General features: G+C 41.6%; 1 protein-coding gene and 2 long non-coding RNA genes across 9 annotated transcripts in view; 1 reads left to right on the top strand and 2 right to left on the bottom strand.

The window, feature by feature from the left end:
- itga7 (integrin, alpha 7) overlaps nucleotides 1–5452 on the bottom strand; it is a 41807-nt gene extending 36355 nt beyond the window's left edge. For 3 of the 6 annotated variants that reach the window (XM_026166726.2, XM_026166727.2, XM_026166730.2), the window contains exon 1: nucleotides 4960–5451. In XM_026166726.2, coding sequence (XP_026022511.1) covers nucleotides 4960–5177 — 218 coding nt within the window. In that variant the 5' untranslated portion in view covers nucleotides 5178–5451. Of the gene's footprint in view, nucleotides 1–4959 lie in introns of all 6 variants that reach the window. The other 3 variants (XR_003272377.2, XR_003272378.2, XM_026166729.2) reach the window with 2 other exon arrangements.
- A 4534-nt stretch (nucleotides 5453–9986) lies between these two features.
- On the bottom strand, nucleotides 9987–18017 carry LOC113021898 (uncharacterized). Of its 2 annotated transcripts, none has more exons than XR_013909148.1 (5): nucleotides 17771–18017; nucleotides 12098–12251; nucleotides 11856–12016; nucleotides 11403–11492; nucleotides 9987–10556 (listed from the first exon to the last, which is right to left on the bottom strand). It is a non-coding gene; the product is annotated as an uncharacterized LOC113021898 (long non-coding RNA). The 2 variants fall into 2 exon arrangements; XR_013909147.1 differs by lacking the exon at nucleotides 17771–18017 and adding an exon at nucleotides 12420–12915.
- A 2086-nt stretch (nucleotides 18018–20103) lies between these two features.
- Nucleotides 20104–23269, top strand: LOC145428825 (uncharacterized). Its single transcript, XR_013909150.1, has 2 exons — nucleotides 20104–20240; nucleotides 23116–23269. It is a non-coding gene; the product is annotated as an uncharacterized LOC145428825 (long non-coding RNA).
- The last annotated feature ends 91 nt before the right edge of the window (nucleotides 23270–23360 follow it).

The following is a 23360-nucleotide window of genomic DNA, read 5'->3' as shown; positions in this document are numbered from 1 at the left end:
GTCAACGACCTGCTTGTCCTCACAGTATGTGAGTCAGTATGATAATATTGTGTCACATGGGTTGACCTTTACTGCCATACTGAAAATAAGCTGCAAGGTTTGATGCTGCAAAACTGAACAAAAAGGCAGTCATTGTGTACGCGGTATCAACTCCAAACAGTATTGCCTTTTCTGATCTTTGCTGAGCTTCTGATAAACTGTGAAACTCCAAAGCCGCTGGCGGTGAAACTCTTTCAGGGGCGACAGTATGACTACGCTGATCTGTATTAGCACTCGCATTACTTTATAGTATGATTTAATCATGAGTCAGCACAGCACAGAGCATCAAAGAAAAATATCATTTTCTCAGTCGAATAGAGTGACATAACACACAATGACTGTAAAACATTATGGCCACAGGTGACAGTAACCCAAACCCTCATCATAGAAAAAGAAAGTGAGTCAGTAGCATCTGATTACAATAAGTTTCAGGCAGACGGCTTCACGAGGGCTGGAGACTAAACTACCAAATAGGAAATGTAATAACACAGAGGGAATAAGGCTTAATGGAAATGTATTATTCAGACAGGAAGCATAACTATTGTGCTGCTTCTGAATAATACATCTCTGAAGGGGCATTAAAACCTCTAATATTTAGAATTTCCCACCAAGATACATGGAAGAATTATTTTTTCATTATGTTCCTAAAAACAACATGTCAGGATTGTCCAGAGTGTAACACACTAGATGGTTTCCATTTCCCGCTGAAAGCCATTTTTCTTTTAATAAACATAATTCCAAAAGTCTCATAGACCCTAAGAGGATTTTTATTTTAATGCAATTTATGATTTTACCTCAAATCTAATTAAAACATGACTTAAAAGCATGCGAAATGGCACAGAATGATTTTGTGTTGGTGATCCCAGAACACACGCTGAGAAGGATAAAAAGTATTGGTAGTAGGGGAGACCGGGGATAGTTGTAACATTTTTGACATTTCTGTCTGTAAATTGGAGCTCTTTTAAGGTAGTGGTTTCAAAATGTAATGCAAAGTATTTACATGTCTCGGCTATTAAATAGTGCAGCTATTTTCTCTGCAGCACAATTACCCACTGCATGGTATGGTCTCAAACACAAAGAGTGAAATGTTACAATTAACCCCATAGTCTGGGTTAGTTGTAACATATCCTGGGGTGAAATGTAACACAATGAAATAAGGGTACTAACAAAATATTAACATGTAATCTTTGTTTATTCAACACATGAATGCACTTAGAGCCATTAATGTAGCTGTGTGTGTGTGTGTGTGTGTGTGTGTGTGTGTGTGTGTGTGTGTGTGTGTGTGTGTGTGTGTGTGTGTGTGTGTGTGTGTGTGTGACAGAATGCAGAAATCTAGCTTTTGAACATATTCCAACCCCCCAAAAAAGACAAATTATGGAATTTTCTGCAACTGAATATTTCATTAATTTTGGTTGGTCTTCCTTGAGTTTGGCCTCATTGGCTCAGTGGGCATTATAACCTACAACTCTTGCACCAATTTTGAACATAACAATGAAGCTGAAAAAATGTAGTTGTTCACCAGCATCGCAATTCCATTACTTTTTATCCTGGCTTACCTTGGTGTGGTTTGCAGAGTGCTTCAGAAAGATGAGGAACTCTGTTTCTTGCACCCATCCTGATTTATTTCCACTACCAGTACTTCCTACTGGTCCATCTCTGACACAGAGGTCTGCATAATGTATGTGTGGGAACACAAACAGGCATTAACCGCATATACAAAAGCGACCAGTGAACCTCTCTCTGCTGATGTCGTTGCCCCAACTCGTTTAATATAAGTTAAAGTAATAGTGTGGTAAGTTGTAACATCTGCATTATTGTTACAACTAACCCAGACTGTTGCTGTTACAACTGACCCAGACTCCTATAGCCATGAACTAGCTAACATTACAGCCAACGGCTAAAACATTAGCACTAAAGACCTACACAGATTATATCCCCATAGACATACAAATAACATCATTTAAGTTTGATGAGTTTAACTGCAAAGCAGATAATGCTATTAGAAATTGAAATAAAGTAGAAAAACTTACTTTTTGGCGTACAAATTACTTTTTTTCGTGTTAAATTGTCTGTGTTTGACGAAATGTGCTGATTTTTCACATGTGATAGCAGAACTGAATTAGGCATGCACAGGATGAGTCACATCATTTGAAACTTAGCCCTGATTGGAGAAATTGGAAGTGTTACAACTGACCCACGTTACAACTATCCCCGGTCTCCCCTACTTTATATTACAGCTCTAAAGTAATATGGTAATAGTGGGGTTATAATGTGGTTTAAAGACAGAGGCAATAACCATGTCATAACATTTACTTATCACACAATAATTAAGGCAAAAACAATGTGGAATACATTATTAATGTGGGCTTATTAACGCATTAATGTCACATTTTATTACATGTTAAATTCAAACGACTACAAAGAAAATAAAATTTTATTGTATTACCAAAATATCTGATTTTGACTCCTTAGCATTTGTTTCTGCAGCCCATACTCATCGTTTTTAAGTGCAGTGAGTTTCTGTGCATTTTTAATCTGGCGTCCGCATATGTGGACATCACATCGCTACTGGCTGTTGCTCAGGTAGTAGCTCACCTACTAGCCGGAAGGTTGGTGGTTTGATCCCAGTCTGCTCCAGTCTGCATATCCAAATATCCAAGATACTAACCCCATGTTGCTCTCCAATGCATCCATCGGAGTGTGAATACATGTGTGAATGTTAGATAGGCAGCACTTATAAACAGCTTAAAAAGTGCTTGTGGGAATAAGTTCATGAACAAGTTGTTTAACCTCCTAGGACCTGCCGTCCACATATGTGGACATCACATTTTGGGTTGTCTAGACCAAAATACTCAATTCTGCTCTACAAGGGCCTGATGTCCACTTACGAAGACATTATACTGCCACTGTTCTAGCAAAATTTAAAAGAAATGTGGATCTCATTTTTGTCAAAAACAAAAATCTGGTATTTCTTTGTTTTTATATTCATCAGGTCCCAATCAGCCCAAATAGCAAAGAGAAATTAAAAACGCCATGAAAGAGTTCGGGTCTTAGGAGGTTAACAGACACAGCTGTAGCTGGTGGACTGAGAGCGGCTAAAGAGTCGTGTATTTTCTTCAGGAGACAGTAAAGACTAAAAACAGAGTTAAAAGCGTTGCATTTGTCAGTGTGGCCATTATTAAAAATAATATTTTCTAAAATCGTTTTGTCAACTTGCTGAAATGGCAGAACGTTCTCAGACTGCTTCTCCTCCACAAAAGTGGGCATAAAATGCTGCTTTACCTTTTGGCCTAATGATTTCATTTCTTGAGCTAAACACTTTTAAAGGACATTGGTGTTCATGAAAAAATGTAGAGTAACAAAGCTGAAAGTTGACAAAATTTGTAATACTATACATTTCTTTGTGTATAGTCAAATTGTTTTGGGCCCCATTATTCAACATTTCTAAAACCCTGGCTGGCTACACCCTGCAAAGTCATCTGCACAGACCGACTGAGGATGAAATCACCATAAAGTCATCCAAACACAAAGTACTTTCCCAGCGTACCGGCAGCAACATCATTCATGCCACTCTCTTCCAGTAGATGCATCATCACATCAGCACATCAGGTCAGAGTTTTATTGACTGTCTCCTGGCTCTAACATCCCTGATGGACAGTTTTGCTGGAGTCTTATCCCTTGTTTACTCAGGACACAGCAGTCAGGGATACAATGAGTATTCTGGTAGTTGCTTTTTAAAATAAGTCCCAGGAATGCTGCTGGACAGCATGCTGGTTTTCAGAGGGATGACATGACTGTGTCTGATGTCATTCCCCTGGTCTTACCAGGCGACAGGGTGACTCCAGCCCGAGTAAACTAAGCAGCCCGCAGTTAAATATGGAGCTCCAAAACAGGAGCTTGTAGCAAGTTAATTCCCTCATCCTTAAACATTAATTTTCCCTTATACCAGACATGTGACATGAACATTGCATTTATTTATCAGTAAATTTCAGAGGAAGATATTACCTCAAACGCTGCTATATTTATTTTACAGCTATAGTTCAACTGTTGGTTAAGATTTGGAATACATGTGTATTCTTCTCTGTTAGGATCTTATAAAATACAGAGTGCTGTGATATATGTAATTATTTTATATGCATGATTTTTCTTGCAATTCTGCAACTTTACTTCTTAGCTTCTGAATCTCACCAGATAGTGTGTGCTGTATTAATCTAAGAAGAGACTGTTTGACAAAAAGCAGCACCAAATTCATGACTAAAAGAAAATACACCACCAAATCAGATGGAACAGATCTCGTCAATATTAACCACAAAGCATCCAGACAGCTAAACTTGGGCAGCCTTTTATTCGCGGTCCTGTCGTAAACATGTCCAAAGATTTGCACGCAGGCTTGTTGTTATCATTTATTCATGACTTGCTGGAGGATTGGAACAGGACTCGTGAGTGTTCCGGTCACACTGGAAGACTCATCAAAACAGCTGCCGGCAAACAGCAGATCAGAGAGCAAACACACATGAACAGCTTAACTTTGGGTTCACAGGCACAACCAGACAGACTGAAGACTCCTCACTCTATACTTCATGGGACATGAGTTCCTCCAAGAGAATGACTTAAAAACACTCTTCTACCTTTTAGAGAAATCAGATCCTCACTTCTGATTCAGGAAGCTTGCTCTCATCCACTTTCCTCTCAGTGCAGACGCTGCACATAAGCAACTACTGCAGCAAAGCAGTGATTTGACAAATTGATGCAGTGCAGAAATGCTGGCTGTGTTGGCATTAGCATTTTAGATCCCTAAGAATGAACTCACGATGAGCTTTTGTATGAGAAGCAGGTGCGCACACAAGACATCACATATTTGACCTGAGTCAGAAACACACAGGACACACAGGACGAGCTCAGTGCCGCATTCACACTCACCAGCTCTGAGGGTCTGGATTACGCTGCTGGTGAAGCGCAAGAGAGAAGCCAAAGAAGGTGCCAGGGTCTCCCAACTTATGCAGTGTGTGAGTAGTATCCAAGTTAAAGCCCCAGACTTGAGTCGAAAGGGTCAACACACCCAAAATAAAGGTAGTCCACAGTTTAGAGGAATCAGATGAGAGGGGACAAGGGTTCCCATGTCCCACCAGGGCTGCCATAGTGGGGTGCAGGTCTTCTGGCAAAGCAAGTTCAACTCAAGAAGAGCACAGAGGAGATTCCTTTGTGGGTCCCAGAGAGCCAAAGGGCAGTAAGGGGAAACCCTGCGTGAGCCTCCTCTGCTTTGCTCTCCTCTCTGGATGCCTGCCTTGTTTCCCTCGCTCTATTGCGCTGCCTCTCAACTCCGTTTGCTGCTGTCAGTCTGAAGAGCAGCCTGTGAAAATGCGGCTGCTACTACTATGTGTGCAAGTGTGCTTCCCTCAATGCATGTGCGCCTCCCCCTCCTCTGTGCTCAGAGGGAGACAGAGGACAAGTGCCTTGAATAGCCCGCTCACTCCTCCCCCTCCTCTCTCTCTCTCAGGCCTTCATCCCCTCCTCCCTCCCTTCCTCCCTCCCTCCTTTTCTCCCCTCTCTCAGCTGACATCAACACTCAAGGGACTTGTGCCAAAATACCAGGCAAGGTTGTCCGGATACTTGGAGGCCATTGAACAGAGCGAGAGCGGGTGAAAAGACAGCAGACTGTTTTATCTGTTGAGTTCACACGCTCCAAAGCGCCTCCCTCTGTGACCACCTGTTGCTGCAGGTGCATGTACATCGGAGTAATGCATACAAGAAACTCAATGTTCTTTTAGCTTTAAAGTCCCGACATCTCTGGAACGTATCTGGAGGACAAAAGGGGCAGAAATGTGCACAGTGACCCAGGAAACTTTATTTCAGGCCTTTAGCTCTCCTGAAAAGACAGAGTGGAATAATGTATGCACTGTGACTAAGCAGTGCCAACAGGGACATAATCTAACAAAGTGGGACTACACCCACACAAATTTCTGTTTCTCTGAGGTCAAATCTGCGCGCAGCTGTCAGCGTGTCACCTCAACTGTCCACACAATAAACGTCACGCAAACAGTTGCACATTAATTACACAAACAGGTGGCATTCTTGGAATGAGTTTACAGGTTTTTAGGACCTGTTTCCCCGTGGGGAGGGGGGGGGGGTCTGTCGGGATGGGTTCGTTCAGATTTGATTGTAAAAGGTGACGACGCATTAATGTGGGTTGAGCAGGATTTTCAAAGTTTCCATTTTTGACGCAATACTTTTTTTTTTATGTGGACAGAAAGCTAAATATCAACATAATTAATATACATTTTGGATATATTCAAGTTAACACATACAGTGTACAGAAGAGTGTAACTTTTTACAAGGATCAGTGATTGAGCTGCAGTCAAATACACTAAAAGGAAAAAGGAAGAAAAAAGGCAACTCTTTCAGTTTTAAAGCTTAAATCCAGAATAAAGTAATTATAAAACAGCTCCTTTTTATAATTAAGAGTTTTATCTCATTTTGATCAAATATCATCCTGCTGATTAAACTAGTTGGTCAGTGTGACTTCAACTTTGAAACAAGCTTAGGATTAGCATCTGTGGTAGTGTTATCAGTGTCTACATACACCAGCTTCCAGCAGGATGAGGCTCAGTTCTTCTCATGTGACCTGCTGGCATCATGAACCAGCTTCATGAACCTGCTGTTAAACTTTCTCTGCCCCCTGCTGCCCTTATGAGGGATTTAAAAATGATCCCATGTATGAGCACATTTAGCCCTAAAAAGATGTTTATACCTGAGTTTTTGTAGACATTTTTAAACATCTTCAACAACTTTTCACAGATGCTTTAATTTATTTTTTAAAGGAACTTTAAAACCTTTTTCTGTGGCAAGACTAATGGAAGCACAATTGTGTGAGGTCAGTATTTTTTAAATAGACTTAGGATCTATTTTAATATTCCCCTTTGGAAATATTTCACAGTGAATCGCGGCTAACAGCATCAGAGATGTCCTCAATCAGCCTGAGGAGACGTGCAGGCCAAGGATGAATTTGCTGTTTCAGAGATATCTGGAGAATGTTTGTAGCTCAGTTACTTAAAATATTCGTCCCTCTTCTGATCTTTACAGGGATGAACAGACAGAGGCTTTCAGAGGCAAGTGCTGTTTCAGTCAATACATCCCCTCTAGATCAGAAAATAAGACATAAACATGCCTTTTGCATGATAGATTAAAGAAACCATGTTGGTACGACAAAGATAAATACAACAAGTATTCCTGTATAACAACTACTACTTGGTCATTATAACTTGAGGGTTACACATAGTAACTGCTTTTCATTTAATCTAATCCTGGATGAACAGTTATCGATACCACACACTGAATATGCTCTGTTGTTGCTAGCAGCAGCATGCTAACATGCTCATGTTTACCAGGTATAACCTCGACTCTGCTCACCATAGACCACCTTCATTTTTTTTAGCATGACAACATTTTATTTTTTTTTTTTAATTAAATAGTAAAGTATATATGTTTTGTGTATTTAGTCAAAAGGATCAAGAAGCAAGAAATACCTTTCATAAATTCAGAAGTTTATCTGGATCTGAACAGTTGATGATGATGTTTCCTCATTTTTGGTTCCGTTCTCTTTGTACACATGTGACATTAACTTTGATTTAAAAACATGGAGGCTGTTGTGGCTCTTTGTGTTTCCATTTGGAAAAGTTCGGTGTCTGTTTGAAGCACCTTGGCCACAGCGAGAGCCGGCACTGGGGAGTTTGTGCTTTTGTCAGCCGGAGCTCCCACACACAGCTCACTGGTTCACTGCAGAGTCCCAGATATTATCTAACACCAGATCAAAAAGGTGGTTTTATATTCAATGAAGCAGTGTTCCTTCTGTCTATTATGTGAGAGATGAGCTGCTTCATTTTGAGATAAAAAATACCAGAAGAACTTAGAAGAGAAGGAAAAATGTGGGTGTGGGATGTGGAGAAAATGCTGAAATATCTTAAAGGCAGCTTGGGCGGGAGGCCAGACAAGAATGCCTTTTGACAGAACAAAGCATAATCAGAGGCTGAGATAGAAGAAAGTGGAAAAAAGAAGAAGAAAGAGACGAGGAGAAAGAAATCAGTGAAGCTGGCTGTAAAGATTATCTGCCACACTATCCATGACACTGGCATTCCCACATAAGTGCTCATTAGCAGTCTGAGCCACGCTCCAAGGAGAGAGCTTATTTTAGACAGTAGACTGCAGCAGCAGTGCACACAGTCAGGGTCATTTCTCCCGTTTTAGTCCCACATTGCTTCAATGGCTGAGATTGCTGCAGTCAGCACTATTACTGTATTGATTTATGGACAGTGTAAGATGCTATAAGAGGGAGTTGGTGCTGGTTATTATGGGATTAAAACCAAGCATGCCCATTCTGGCTATATCTGTCTGAGTGCACTTTGGGAAGGCTTTTCTCGTACTGGTGAAAACATGTAATCACACGTTTATGGATGTAAAAACTAAACTTCATTCATTCATTCATTCAAGTAAGATGTTTTATTAAGCCTTATTTCTTTCTTATATATATATATATATATAGCACCGTACTAGCCAGAAGTATATAATGATGGTAAAACATCATTATATACTTCTGGCTAGTACGGTGCTGGACTAGCTTTTGCCTTAAGAACTCTTCATGGCATAGATTTAAAAAGCACTGGAGACTCAGGTCCGTATTGACATGACAGAATCACAGAGTTGAGTTGCTGCAGATTTGTGTTCATCCATGATGTAAATCTTCCACCACTTCCCAAAGGTGCTCTGTGGAGACCATTCATATTTAAGAAACCAGTTTTGCATGATGTGAGTTTTGTCACATCATCAGGTTGTCAACAGCTGTTGAACCGGTGTGCCTGGCTCATTAAAAGGGTTATATATGTTTTGTGCTTTTTACAGTGGTTTTGTAAAGGTGATAATAATAGTTATAACTCTTCAGAAATGAATTGAATTTGTATGCTTTTGTACAAACTTGATTTTTAATCACATCTTTAGTGTTGAATAGACTCTTGTCCAGGAGGTTATATTATTATAATAGGTTATATTATTATTATTATTATTATTATTATTATTATTATTATTATTATTATATAATATATATTACTGCTTCTGTTTGAGCCACAGAAAAATGTTGTTTGAACCACAGTTCACTAACAGTCATGGCAGTAAAAGCACCAGCGAGAAAAATCAAATTTACCCCAGATGTAAAATTGAGACATAAATGTTTGGCTCAGCTCTAGAATAACGAACAACAAAAAATCTACTGAATGTGAAAAAGTATCAGAGCAAAGGTCCCAGACAGAGCTAATACAGAAATGACACCAGTGCAAAGTTCATTCCCAGAATTCCCTTATCTGGATTCACTTACCCAATCAGGCTAAGTGGTCACGGCGAGCTTTTAATCAACTTGCCGGTGTTTAATTTATGTTACCACAGTTGTGTCTGTACAGAGAGAGGTCGACTCACTCACCGCAAACATCATCCCATGTAAAATCTCAGCTGTACATTGCTCGACATGGATGATGCTGTGAATCAGTCGAATGCTGATCTATTGACAGATCAGAGCAGAAAAACGAGCAACAGCAGAATTCACCATTTATAGGAGAAATTAAAAAAAGAAAAGTAAAGTCTGAATATTTCTCATTAGTTTTAACTTTTGGTTTCACTTCAGCTCTTCTCCACAGTTGACGGTTCAACAACAACACAAGAAAAAGTAACCCACAGACTAGTTGTACTACATATTATTGACACCGCACCCGTGTGACAGCAGATGCTCTCTGCAGATAGACGGGTCGCCTGAAGCTGCCACAGACTGCCAACCGTCCTCTCGTTATTTCACCAAACCAATGAGTCCCATTAGTCAGGTGCAGTTTTATGGACCCGTTAAAAAAATGTAAATGTTATATTTTCTTCATTTACTGCTAAATGAACAACACAAAAATCAGTGCCCATAATTTACATTGTAAATGGAATATTTATTTAAGCATCTGGACAGAGAAAAACATGTAGCTCAATCACAACACATCACAATATAATATACAGAAGTTGTTTTTTTATTATATCTTTCACAATAAATCATACAAACCCATTTAAACTAAAACAAAACTAAATAAAACTCATCAAAAGAGCTGAGACTGTACATCTACCAGTCACCACTTCAACATTGCTTCCCCGGATAAATAGCAATACATCCAAAGAGGACATGACTTTGTAAGCAGCTGTTAACTTTGTTCACAATGATTATCTGCTCATGGTGAGGTATTATACTCTCTTACGAACTCTACCCTCTTAGCATTAGCACAGTCACGCGTAAATATTTCTGAACTCTGTGTTATCGTGTATCTTGTAACATGAAGTCCCTTTTTAGACGTATATAGATGAGTTCTTTTGGATCTTAGCCTTTTATACAGATTGTGGCCCATGACAAGGTTCAAGCTCCTCCAGCTCATCTGAATGTAATGCTGCTGCAGAAGGCTGGCTGAGATGTTGAAAGGAGTCCATTGGCTGCGATTGTGTGAATGGGACTGAAAAGACAAATAAGCAATATATTGTTTGTATTTACTAAGTATGCCTTTAATAGTAAAGAACAAAGGAAGTAAACAAATTTACTGAATATACTTTTGAAGTCTGAAATATGCTACATAATAAAAAAAAATGGGACTGGTCCTCCAAAAGTCCTCACGCCTACTGGATTTTGGTGTAGGTCCATGACAAAGACCTTTAGTTTCTTGTTTGAGCTTTCTACCAGTCTTGATCAAATAAAAGTGTATTACCCTCTGACTTGTCTTTTTAAAAGCATCGTTACGTTGACATAATGGTAAGAAAAACCACTCCTGTGTTACAGTTTAGTCTCACTGGAATAAAATTCATTCATTCTCAAACAATCTGATTTGCACTGCCTGCAGTCACTTTAGTGTGAAGCTCTGTGTATACAGAGTTGATTATATCACAGTTAATCACCACATTATCAGATTACATGTTATTGGCAATTTGACCCCCTTTTACCGACAGCTAGCCGACAGACTTCACTTCTTATTGCCCTTTTATTGTTGCCTTCACAAACCAAAGTTGCTTTTAAGACGTGGTCCCCGTCATGGAAGCAATCAGATCAAAGGCAATAAAATCGCCAGTTCTTTACATGATTGTAATAATTTTGGTTTCCCTTGGTGTGACTGCATCAATAATGGAAATCAGATGCCATCAAATATGTGTTAAAATCACAGCAAAAACAGATTATTAGCTTCATTTGATGACTAGCCTCAAAACCTGGGTGACATCAGCCATGCTTGCTAACAATTTCTCTCAATGAGACTCCAAAACGTTTGAGCTGACGTAGTTATTGTGTTTTAAAATGTAATGAAAAAACTTACCACTTTCCTGGTAGGAGGGTGGTGGAGTTGTGAGCATGGGTGTGGCTGCTGGTACAGGCTGATAGACCGTTTTAACTACAGTGGTTAACGCTAGAGAAAGCGAAAGATTTCATGTAGTTTGAAAATGAAAGCAAATTTTGATGTTCCCGTCATTACAACGGAACTTTTAAATCAAAAGTTTAAAGACAATGGGGATAAAAAATGTGTTTGTGTCTTACTATGTACCCTGCACAAACTGTAAAACTGACAGTTTTGCAGTTTCGTGAGCGTTTGTGCATCAGATTATTTCTTGCTTTCAAGAATTCCTGTAAGCCACCATCCCAATTGGAAAGAGCTCTAACACATAAAGCTCATCAAACAGCCATTTTCCATTGTAAGAATTAAACATAATTTCAAACAAGATGCTTCTGGATAATATGCCAGTGTGGCTGCTTGCAGCTGTAGCAAACTTACTGATTATTTCTCGTCTGGGATTTTTCTTTTTGGATGTCCTGCAGCAGCAGCAGCAGCAACGAGTCACACAGCAGATTATGAGACCCGTGCATACGAGAATGGGAACAGGAACCCCTATTCCCACATACGCTACATGATAGCTTCTTTTCACTCGAGCAGACCTGCAAATACAAAAAAAAGCTGTAGTTTGTGCTCATTTCTGGAGCATTGAAGGGGAAAAAAGGCTAAAATGAAGAGCGCACCTTCTGAAACAGAGTTCCTGTTTTTTCTCAGTAAAGCTGTACTTTATGTCACTGCAGCAGTATTTTGTCCTGCAGTCCCCACAGCAGTACTTTTCACATTCCTGAGTATCATGGAAGACACCGTTCGTGTCCCAGTAACTGTGGCAGTGATCAGCTGTAAGACACACATGTTGAAGCAAAGTGAGAATGAGAGCTTAAAGTTGCAGTGCATTACAGATCCTGCAGACAGATATTGTACAAAGACACTAATAGAGAATTAAGATGACTTAGCTTGATATTTTATTTTCACTTTGTTATTTTAAATATTAAAAATAAAACTCACCCCATACAGCCGGGATCACAACCACACACAAAACACACACAAGACTGGACAAGATACTTGAAGGCATAGCTGATGTGATGCAGTGTGTTAAGATTCGTTCGTTTTGGGTAAGAGAAGAAAGCAGGCTGAGTCCAGGGAGGCGTCAAAATAGTGATCCTTAATTACACACTCTGCGCAGAAGTGTGGGAAGAAAACTTGCAACAGATTCTCCAAAGAGTGGACAGCTCCCCATCCTTATATAACCCATGATGACATCACACAGTTAGACCTTACTGGAAATGATAACAGTCTCCCCATAGTCCAAAGTTCTCCTTATACAAACATCAGATGATACTTTAGAGAAAGAGACAAGTGTGTGACATGTGACATGTCATGTTGTGCAGTTCTGTGAGCCTGTGTGTCCAACTAGAGAATGTCCTGACATGACCTCCCTGTGTAAATAAGTGTGTATGCGAACGTGCGTGTTTACATAACTCTGTATGTGCATGTTCTGATGTAGGCCTGCAAATGAATTAGAACAAGGTCCTGCTGGACCCTCCAGTTTGGACGGTGAATACAATGCTGTGGATACCATTTGAGACTTGATTACAATGATGATAATATGCATCCATTAATCTTTACTCAGATTACCATAGATATAAAACAAAGATTATACTGTCATCAGATTCAACAATGATGAATGACTGATCAATGATAGTTAAAATGTCACCATAAGAATACAAAGTAAAATATCTCTTGTCCACACTCCTCCTCTTTGGCCATCGGCCAACCTTTACCCAAATTTGTTTCACTCCTCCGTCCAGGCGGCCTCTCGCAACGGCATCATATACCCCGGACCAGCTGAACCAGCTGGACCAGAGTCTATGGCCCTGCTTACCAGATTTACCAACACCTGCCTTACCAGAGGAATGAGACAACACCCGATCATCAATATTCCTAGAAAAACTATAAAAGAAAACATGGCAGACATAAACACACCCTTCCATTGCCCAAACACAGACGTCATCCAATCCTCCAGCGCCGTGTTCACACCTGGATGTACATACATTGTTAAAGTGTTTTTCACCACGTCCGTCGCAAATTCAAGACGTGTAAATATTTCGTTTAGGCGTGGATCGACGTGTTTGCGTACGCTTGTCAATTCGCGGATATAACCCTGATAAGGTGGTGCAGTTACCTGTGTCCACAGCCTCTCTAGTCAATTTCAAAGTGCACTGATAACCCCAATCATCCTCTGGATACAGAGGAGCGGGCTCAGTAAACTGTGTCAATCATCTACTTGCTGTTCTTTAGCAATTTGAGCCATCCCATCCGTAGCGACTCAATCAATTTGGACTCTCGAGCGGGTAGACCTCTGCGTCTGGGCAATTCACCCGTCTGTCAAAAAACAAACAAACATGTAGCAACACTCATACATGTCAACACCCCCTTTATTTTCCAATTTCCCCACAACCCAGCTGAGCTTTTAGCTTCAGACTCGAGTCTCAGCCTGTCACGCTTCAGGCCTCTTTGCCACCTCCTCTTGGAGCGAAGAAACGCCCTCGGATTCTTCTTTCTTCAACTCCCCAGGTAGACTACTGAGTCGCGTCTTTGTTACTTCGGAAACATGGCTTGAACAATGTTTCCGAAGTAACAAAGACGCGACGGATGGCCTGGATTGCAGCCATTCAAAGACCAAATATAACGTCCCAGAACACTCCAGCTCACAGGTTAGTCTGCTCCAAGCATTTACACGAAGGTCAGTGTTTTTTAGTAGTTAATACGTCATTTTTCTTAACATAATTAGTGATATAGGTTACAAGCAAGTCTGGCGCTGAACAGAAATGGTCGCGCTATGCTCCTTTATTTATTGTGCATAAATAGTGAATTGTCCTGACACAATATTGCGTTTCGCTTCTGTTATTATGGTACATTGACAAAAACATATACTTTTATTCACAGGATAAAACAGGTTTTTTGTATCACTAATTGCCCAGTACGATTACAGCATACAGTATTATTGTCACTGCTACATTTCTGTGATGGGTACCAGAAATTATTTCCACTACTAATTAATTACCGTTGAGCTCAAAGGTCCTATTAATAAACGGTTAATGAATGTGTATTTATGATGACGATTTGTGAGACTGGTAAACTTATGATACGTACGATGGTCTTTCGTTCTACACGGTGCATTTCAAGGTCCTGCACCCATCCGTCGGTAAACTGTACCTGGGCTTGTTGCAGTGACCGGAAGTTACTAAACTTCATGAGTGTGTGCACTCACTCCAAGAACCGTATGATTATAAATATGCTACGATGAGATAGCTGACTTCATCTAACTAGCAAATGTTGTCCAGGCTACGTTGGTGATACAGTTTTTTTTAATGTGTATGATATTTTTGTCATGCGATTTTAAAGCCGGTCCTACAACCGCATCCAAGAATAACATGCAGCTTATCTCAGAACTGTCGGTGAAAACTATTCTTGGAGCTAGGTTTAATTGAGCTGCATTTTAAAGAGGTGCAATTTCACAATTTGTGTATATTTTCTAAGTTCACTATTTTGTCATGTGTTGAGAAAAACACAGATTTTAAAATTACATGGTCTAATATTTACATTTAGCATAACTGCAACATTATTTTTTCGTTTTGTTTTTTTTAAAGACTCGAAAGGACTTGAAATTCAAAGTTTCAGACTTGTGACTTGACTCGGACTTTTACACCAGTGACTTGAGACTCGACTCTGACTCGCCTGACATTACTTGAGACTTGACTTGAGACTTGAGGATAAAGACTTGAGACTTACTTGAGACTTGCAAAACAATGACTTGGTCCCACCTCTGCCAATTTGACTCTTTTAACCACTAAATTTGTCGTGTCCTCACTGGATGGTCAGACCAGTGACTTTTCTTTTGAAGTTAAGTTGTTGTCCTGCAACCCAGAGAGTTTATTTGTCAGTAGTAGATAAACTATATCATTTAAAAACCGGTGTATGTTAAGTGTCGCTACTTTAACCTTGCTTGTACGTGCACACGTATGTAAGCTGTTTCTTCATTGCATGTGTGGGTGCGTCTGTATGTGGGTTAATTTAACTTTTTCTCAAATGAGGCATTTCTCTAACACGCACATGTGTCTGTTCCTCACACTTCTCATACCTTTCTCTGGTTGTGTGTGGTTTAATTTGTTTCAGTCATTTACCAGGAACATCTTTTCCTTTTTTCCATGTCTTCCGCCAGAGGTTAACACTGGTGAGATTCAGGGACACAGCACCAAGAGCAGTTCAGCGAGAGAAACTTGCCTAAAACGTGCCTTCCCTCTTTTTCCCGGGTGGGGACAACTCTGGTGTCCAGCCGTGAATTTTTGAGCCAAAGCTTGGCCTGTCTTCTTCTGCCGTACTCAGGTTTCCAGGTTAAGAAAAAACCACCTGTATGAATACACTAAACATACACTTAGTATTTGTATAAACATAACTGCCTATATTATTGAACTGAACTGAACAATTTCCTGTATTTATCACTCACTCCTAGTCTTGAGGAGGGTAGATTTAACTCTTTACTAACTTTAAACCCCACAAGTAAAAATTTCATATGTTCTTGACTGCAAACCCAAAAACTGCTTGATGTTATTACTAATTATTTTCCTCCACAACACTCCAAATCATGTTCTCTCTTGAGTCCAGCAGGGGAATAAGGTGACCTCTACTCTCACTGCTTCCCCAGTCAGAGACAATATCTCACTCACACTTCCACACTTTATTGTTTTCCCCTTTTTCTTGACTATTGTTATTTAACAGAAAATCAACTGACCTACTTCTCCTTCCTCTTCTGTCATGCAGAAAGTCACACACACACAGCACTCGGCCCCCACCTTGTCTTTCTCTCACAGACACACCTACACACACACACACACTCTAATCCTCCTTTCACAACAAAATTTCGCACTGTAACAGTTTAAACACCTGAAGCCAGCGAAAATTCACTCTCACATTCACATTCACTCCCCTAACAAGTACAAAGTTTTCACACATGCAAATAATCCCATCAATCTACTATACACGCCGTTTCCCTCCTTATAGCGAGAGACTCAACCGATCTTTAAAAACTTTATATACACAACTTCAAGAATAAAGCACACACCTCTGCCTTTTTCCAGGCAGTCTACAAGGTTTTAGAAACTGGGAAGCAGAGAAGTGGAGAAGTAGGGAGAGGGAGATGAAACCACGCCAGCAGTTACACACACACAGACCACGTGTGCTCGCGAGTGCGTTACAGCACAACACAGCCCAACCCCTCCTTCTCCTAAGAAGAAATACACACACACAGAGAGTCCCCCTCTCCTGCGCTCAGAGAAAAGAGAGCGTTTTCCTTTTTTCTCTCTTCCAAGCACACAGGAGAAAATCAACAGACAGTTTATACAACTACTTTTCACTTTATTTACACACACACGGGTAGTTTATATCCTATTTACATACACGGGCCCGCATAGACATAAGAAAACACCATATGCCAGAACAGCCTATTTTTTTTTTTATTTCACTTCTTATTTCTATACCGGTATTCCTGACTTTGAGACAAATTTAAAAGCATCTATAGCCCAGGCCGCGCCTTGCTGATCAATTACACGCGTCGGGAACGCCCTCGCCGGCCGCGGTCTAATTTCTAAATACTAATTAATTTATAACCGTTTCCCGCAGCTGGGAAGGAGCTCCACCTCTGGCGCTAGTATCAAACCCACGCCTTCAGCTTTACTTAAAGCTCACAGGCCAACGACGTTGACTGGTCACGGCCGGGTCCGCGACCCTGTCAATCAATCTAGCGCAGTAAGGAAAGTGGTCTCCGTCGACCACTTTGGTTTGTTTGGGATGCTCGAACTTCCCCGGCAACCAACCGAGCAAATAGCCTAACCACGCGTCCGCGATCAGGAGTCGCCGCCACGGCGCTGAGCAGCTGCGCTCTTAGGGGACCGCGTCCCCAGTTCTAAAGACCTTTAATTGTTTTAAAAGCCTCACTGTGGGCACTCTGCCCCCCCAGTTTAATTACCTGATGCCCAAAACCGCGTTTTCGCTACTCAATAAAAACCAAATTCCCTACACTACCGAGCATCTGGCTGGCATCTAGTCAACCCACCTCTTCTTTAAACACTTTAAACCGTATTGTCTTAAACACATATAACCTCTTAGCTCAAAATTCACCCCCAAAATAAACAGCAATAAATTTAGACAGACCAATATTCCCTATTTTTAACACTAATTACCAAAGATCACTATGAACAGACATAAGAAGCCCATACTGAGTGAATATTATTTAATTAAATTTAGTTTTAACTTCCAATTTTAGCGCCTTTGGATAAACATCAACAGGTGGCCCTCACCTTTTATTTCGCCTGGCTTGTCACTCAGATAAGCTGCTGATCTCCGTTCGTTTTGGCACCTTCCACGCAGCAGCCGCAGCTCCTCTCCTCCCCAACCGGAGTTTCGGCACCAAGAATTGTTAAGATTCGTTCGTTTTGGGTAAGAGAAGAAAGCAGGCTGAGTCCAGGGAGGCGTCAAAATAGTGATCTTTAATTACACACTCTGCGCAGAAGTGTGGGAAGAAAACTTGCAACAGATTCTCCAAAGAGTGGACAGCTCCCCATCCTTATATAACCCATGATGACATCACACAGTTAGACCTTACTGGAAATGATAACAGTCTCCCCATAGTCCAAAGTTCTCCTTATACAAACATCAGATGATACTTTAGAGAAAGAGACAAGTGTGTGACATGTCATGTTGTGCAGTTCTGTGAGCCTGTGTGTCCAACTAGAGAATGTCCTGACATGACCTCCCTGTGTAAATAAGTGTGTATGCGAACGTGCGTGTTTACATAACTCTGTATGTGCATGTTCTGATGTAGGCCTGCAAATGAATTAGAACAAGGTCCTGCTGGACCCTCTAGTTTGGACGGTGAATACAATGCTGTGGATACCATTTGAGACTTGATTACAATGATGATAATATGCATCCATTAATCTTTACTCAGATTACCATAGATATAAAACAAAGATTATACTGTCATCAGATTCAACAATGATGAATGACTGATCAATGATAGTTATGATTATAAAATGTCACCATAAGAATACAAAGTAAAATAACTCTTGTCCACAAGTGTAGGGGGGAAATGAACCTGACTGTGGAGTGCTGGCTGGTTATAGGGCTCTGTGTCTGTCCTACCTGTACATGAGTAACCAGACAACATTCCTTTTTTTTTTTTTTTTTTTTTTTTTTTTTTTTGCCTGTCCCGTTTGGCTCTTTTGCCATCAGAATTGTTGTCTAAAGGCAAAGAAAGATGCCCAACGGATTTACTTTACCAAACTGACCATCCCAGCCTTGCCGTAATGGTCCATTTGATTCACCTTTTATTGTTTTTTTTTTTTTTTCACTTACTGAATACGGGACAGACTTGACTGGGGGAAAGAAGGGGAGAAAGAAAGAGGGAAAGAGAAACAGCTGAGAAGAGGGACGGGGGAGAAGGGCAAAAGACAAAAAACCAACAGAACGGGCAGAGAAAAAAAAAAGCATATATCAATCACCTGGATCACCTGCTGAGAAAGAAAAAAGAAAGCAAGCAGAAGAGAACAAGAGTAATAGAATAAACAACATCACAATGATATATGGGAATATGACAGTAAATACTAAATGTTAAACATTATTGTGCAGCACATAAGATCAACAGAACACAGTGTGCTTTGAGGTAGGAGCCAAAAAGGGTGTAGTTTGTGGGTGTGATCACCCGTGTGTACACCTGTGAGCATGGACGCGCTTGTTTTTTGTTTTTTTAAAAGGTTCCTTCATGTAATAATCTGCTAGAGGGTGTGGGGGGGCCACAGCCCCGTCCTCCAGGGCGTGAAGCCGGTGTGGAGGAGATCAAAACTCCAGACATCCAGAGGCCCCCAGAACACAAGAGACCAAGGAAGACCAACAGAGGGGCAGCCGCGCCACTGTCCCGGAAAGAGCTGAGGAGAGTCCCAGATGAGGGCTCACTCAGCAGCCGCGGAGCAGAAGCCAGGGGGGGGTGTAGTGACACACTCGTGAGCTCCGCCGGCAGCCAGCCGTGGCTGAGTGACCGAGCCCCAGGCCGAGAGGCCGGGGGCACCCCACCTCCGAAGTGGCCCGAGCGAGCCCCAGGCTCCAGGCCCCGATAAGCGGCCGCCAAGGAGTGAGCCGGTGTGTACCTGGACGCCTATCCCCAGACACAAAGAACCACCAACGCACCGATGTCTGAGGGCGTCTGCCACTGGCAGGGGAAGTGGTGGTAGGGGGAGATAGGCCTCCAAACCTTGGAGGGCCTGAGATGTCCCCAGAGAGGTGGCGCCTGACACCCAACCTGACATATAGACACAGACATACAGGCACACACAGACACAAACATCCATTCCCACCCTCATGCTCTCATATGCACTTACTCCACACTCAACCAACGTGGAGACAGACATAAAGAGACGTTGTACACACGATCACACTCCCCAAGCGTACTCTACAAACCGGGTCTAGGTGCCCCCGCCCCTGGAGGGGGGAACTGCACCCAGACCCAGGTGGTGTTTCCCTTTTCCCTGCGGTGGGGGGAGGCAGACCGCCCCGACTCTGCAGCAGCAGGAAGGCCCCACACTCCAGACCGCAGTCGGACGGCCAACTCCTCCTCCTAGTCCTAGCCCCCCTGCTCCAGCAGGTCGCAGAGAATGGGGGTGAGAGAAGACTCCAAACCTCCCTCCACCCGCTCATTGTAATGTTGATGCATGTGTGTTCTAAGGTGCATTTAAAACCCAGGAGGGCTTGGAGCTACCTGCCAGAGAGCAGCAGGTAAGCGCATGGTCCCTCCTGCTAGCCCTCAATGTCTACGTGTATTTAAAATTGAGAGGTGGGCAACGATGCCAGGGGTGGGGTGTACACCCTGATGGTACTTTGGACTCCGTGTATCGTGCCCACCCCCAAGATCCTATATGTATGTGTAATGAGAGTGTGAGTAACCCAACAACATTCCTTACTTCACATTTCACTAGCTTGGCCTACGTCCTCATTTTAGGTTTGACAGCGTTCTAGTAGGTAAAGTTGAATGGCTTGGACATGAATTGAGCTGCGGTTTGGGGAAGGCTTTGAAGGAGACTGGCGAGGACTCCCGGGCCTGGCAGATCCCCATGTACTAAATAGAAGTGAAGAAGTTAAAGAATTGAAAAGGGGAGGGAGGGGTACGTAAACGAGGATGAACAGCTTGCAGAAATATATAGATGAGAACCGGAAGGAGCGTGTTTGGAGGCGTAGTCCCGCTCTTGAAATTCTGATACATAACCTCCAAAAATACCTCGATACTCAATATTTCTTAAAACATTAGGGTGCTGTAATTGTTGCTGGAGCTTTGTCCTTCTCAGATTTTAAGACTCCATCTACATTGGAAGTAAGTGAAATTGTACCAGAAACATCTACTCAGGTTAGTCTAGCACCTACATGTTTTCATTACAGTGCCATCCTGCTGCAGTCTGTGCAGAGGTTTGGCGTCATCTTACTGAAATAAGAAAGTCCTTCCCCAAAAGGAAGTAATCTCAGAGTCACCATGTGTAGTTCCAAAACCTCCAAGTGTCATTCACAGTTAATAGTTAATGCTATATGTTCCTGTAGTCCAAGAGACGGTTTGGCCACGATGTGCTGAGGCCACTTCAGTCATTTAAATTGCATTTAAGTCCGTAGAAAGTGAAGGTATTGAATTGTTGAATTTTGACTTGTATGTCAGATCAAACCAAATGTAATCAAATGTGTTTAGTAGCAGCAGTTTGTAGAAGTGTTCCATCGCACATTGGTCTGTCACATATTGAATCTCTCCTCGTCTTTACTCTTGAAAGAGTCAGCCTCTCTGTGATGTTTTTGTAAAGAGAAAAGAGGGAAGAGAGCACAAAACACAAATGCTGGACCTCAACAATTTTAAAGCACTGCCCACATAGCAAAATTGGTATGGCCCGGATCTGGCCCACACGATGTTCTTACACATGGCTCACATACCGCAAAGAATGATGGCCCTTTGGTGGCCCAGATCTGTTTTGCCAGATGTGGCCCACACATGGGCCAGCACAAGGCCAGTTGCAGACACACTGGTAGTCCTGTGCTGGCCCAGAACAGTTTCAGCTCTGGCCCCAGATGTCAGCCTAATGTGTACCTTAATCAAGCCATGTAATAACAACATGTGCCGGAACATAATAGTGCAAAAGTAACATGACAACACTCTGCTCAGACAGTGAATGGACTGATTCTTTTATAGCGCTCCTCTACTCTCTAGGATTACTGAAAGTGCTCTATTACAACATCCCACATTCACTCAACTGAGTGCCTCCTAACTACATTTATACACATTCATACTCTTGAAATGCAGCCAGGGTTCGAACTGCCAACCTTCCGATCAGCAGATGACCTGAGCTACAGCCACCCACTGGCAAAGATGAGTAAACCGTCACTAGGTTTTGGATAAAGTGTACACTCACAAACCTGTCAAACCTGCATTTGAAACGTTGGCTACCATAGCAGTATAGTATTGCAACATGGCATTTGGGTCTTCTAACTAAAATAGGAACATAGGAACATAAACAGTGCCATCATTGCCAGACTTGGCCCACATCTGGTTGACATACAACCTGCCATGACACCAGTCAGTCAGAAGTGCCAGCTTGATGCCAGATCCAGGCCAGACCTGTTTTCTATGAGCCTGGGCCACATAAACCAAACCACAATCGGACCAGATATGGCATGCCATCACATAGACAGTGCCATCTATGCCAGGCCTGGCCCACATCTGGATGACATACGTCTTCTTGACATACGGCTTGATACCAGATCCGGGCCAGACCTGCTTGCTATGTGGGTGTGGGATCGTCCAGAGAGAAAACAGGATAAAAGCCAGACAATATCGGAGGTCCTTCAGAGTCTGCTGGACTCTGTCAAGGACATTCTATGACACTGTGGTAGCAGCCGCCTTTTTCTATGCAGTGACCTGTTGGGGGAGCAGATGCACGGACAAGGACAGGAGCAGGATTGACAAACTGATGCAGAGGTCTAGTTCTGATGTCTTCTGGAGTCTGTGGAGGTGGTGGGCGAGAGGAGGATGTTAGTATAGCTGAATTCCATCATGCACAACCCACATCACCCTCCATGAGTCTGAGTGTGCTGAGCGGCTCCTTTAGTCAGAGACTGAAACACCCTCGCTGTAGGAAGGAGCACAGTTAGACTCTAAAACTTTATTTCTTGCATATTTGTACAACCATCTATCTATAACACATTCTGGGTATGCATGTACATAGAACCTCAGCTACTGTTGTATATATTGTATTGTATTATATATCTTATTGTCTTCTAGTCGTCTTATCTTATATCCATTGTAGAAACTGTGGAAGAGTGTCTTAAAGAGGTTCTCCCCATCAATATAAAAAAATAAAAAATAAAAAAAACTTATTTCCCATGTTCCTGGCAAAATATAAAAAATTAGGGTTGGCTCTTACGCAGCACTGCACATTTGAAATCAGCTGTGTGTGGCATGCTGTAATACTTTTATTATTTTACATACAAACTATAAATTGGGCAGGGGCGACCTCTGCTGGCAGGTTGCACTTATGACTTGTATAGTATTTTGCTTTGTTTCATTTATTTTATTTTTGTATTAAATTTTATTAAATTTATTTTTGGTTTCTTTCAACAGTACTGTTCACTGCGTTTCAAGACAAGATACAGCCTAATAAAGATATCCAGCTGGCAGGGATGTGGTCATACAAACACCATCTGCAGTGAACACAACACAGGACAACAAAGGCTCCTGTTCAGGCTCCTGAAATAAACAAATAATTTAAACCGTCCAATGCTGTGCTTTCATACACATGAAATATGTTATTAATGATTTACTTAGGCTTGTTTATAAAGGATATATTAAAGTGGAATAATGCTATT

This window comes from Astatotilapia calliptera, chromosome 5 (genome assembly GCF_964374335.1).
Source record: "Astatotilapia calliptera chromosome 5, fAstCal68.1, whole genome shotgun sequence".
NCBI lineage: Eukaryota > Metazoa > Chordata > Actinopteri > Cichliformes > Cichlidae > Astatotilapia > Astatotilapia calliptera.
Note: the sequence above shows the minus strand (reverse complement) of the source record. Positions and strands in the feature narration are given on the sequence as shown.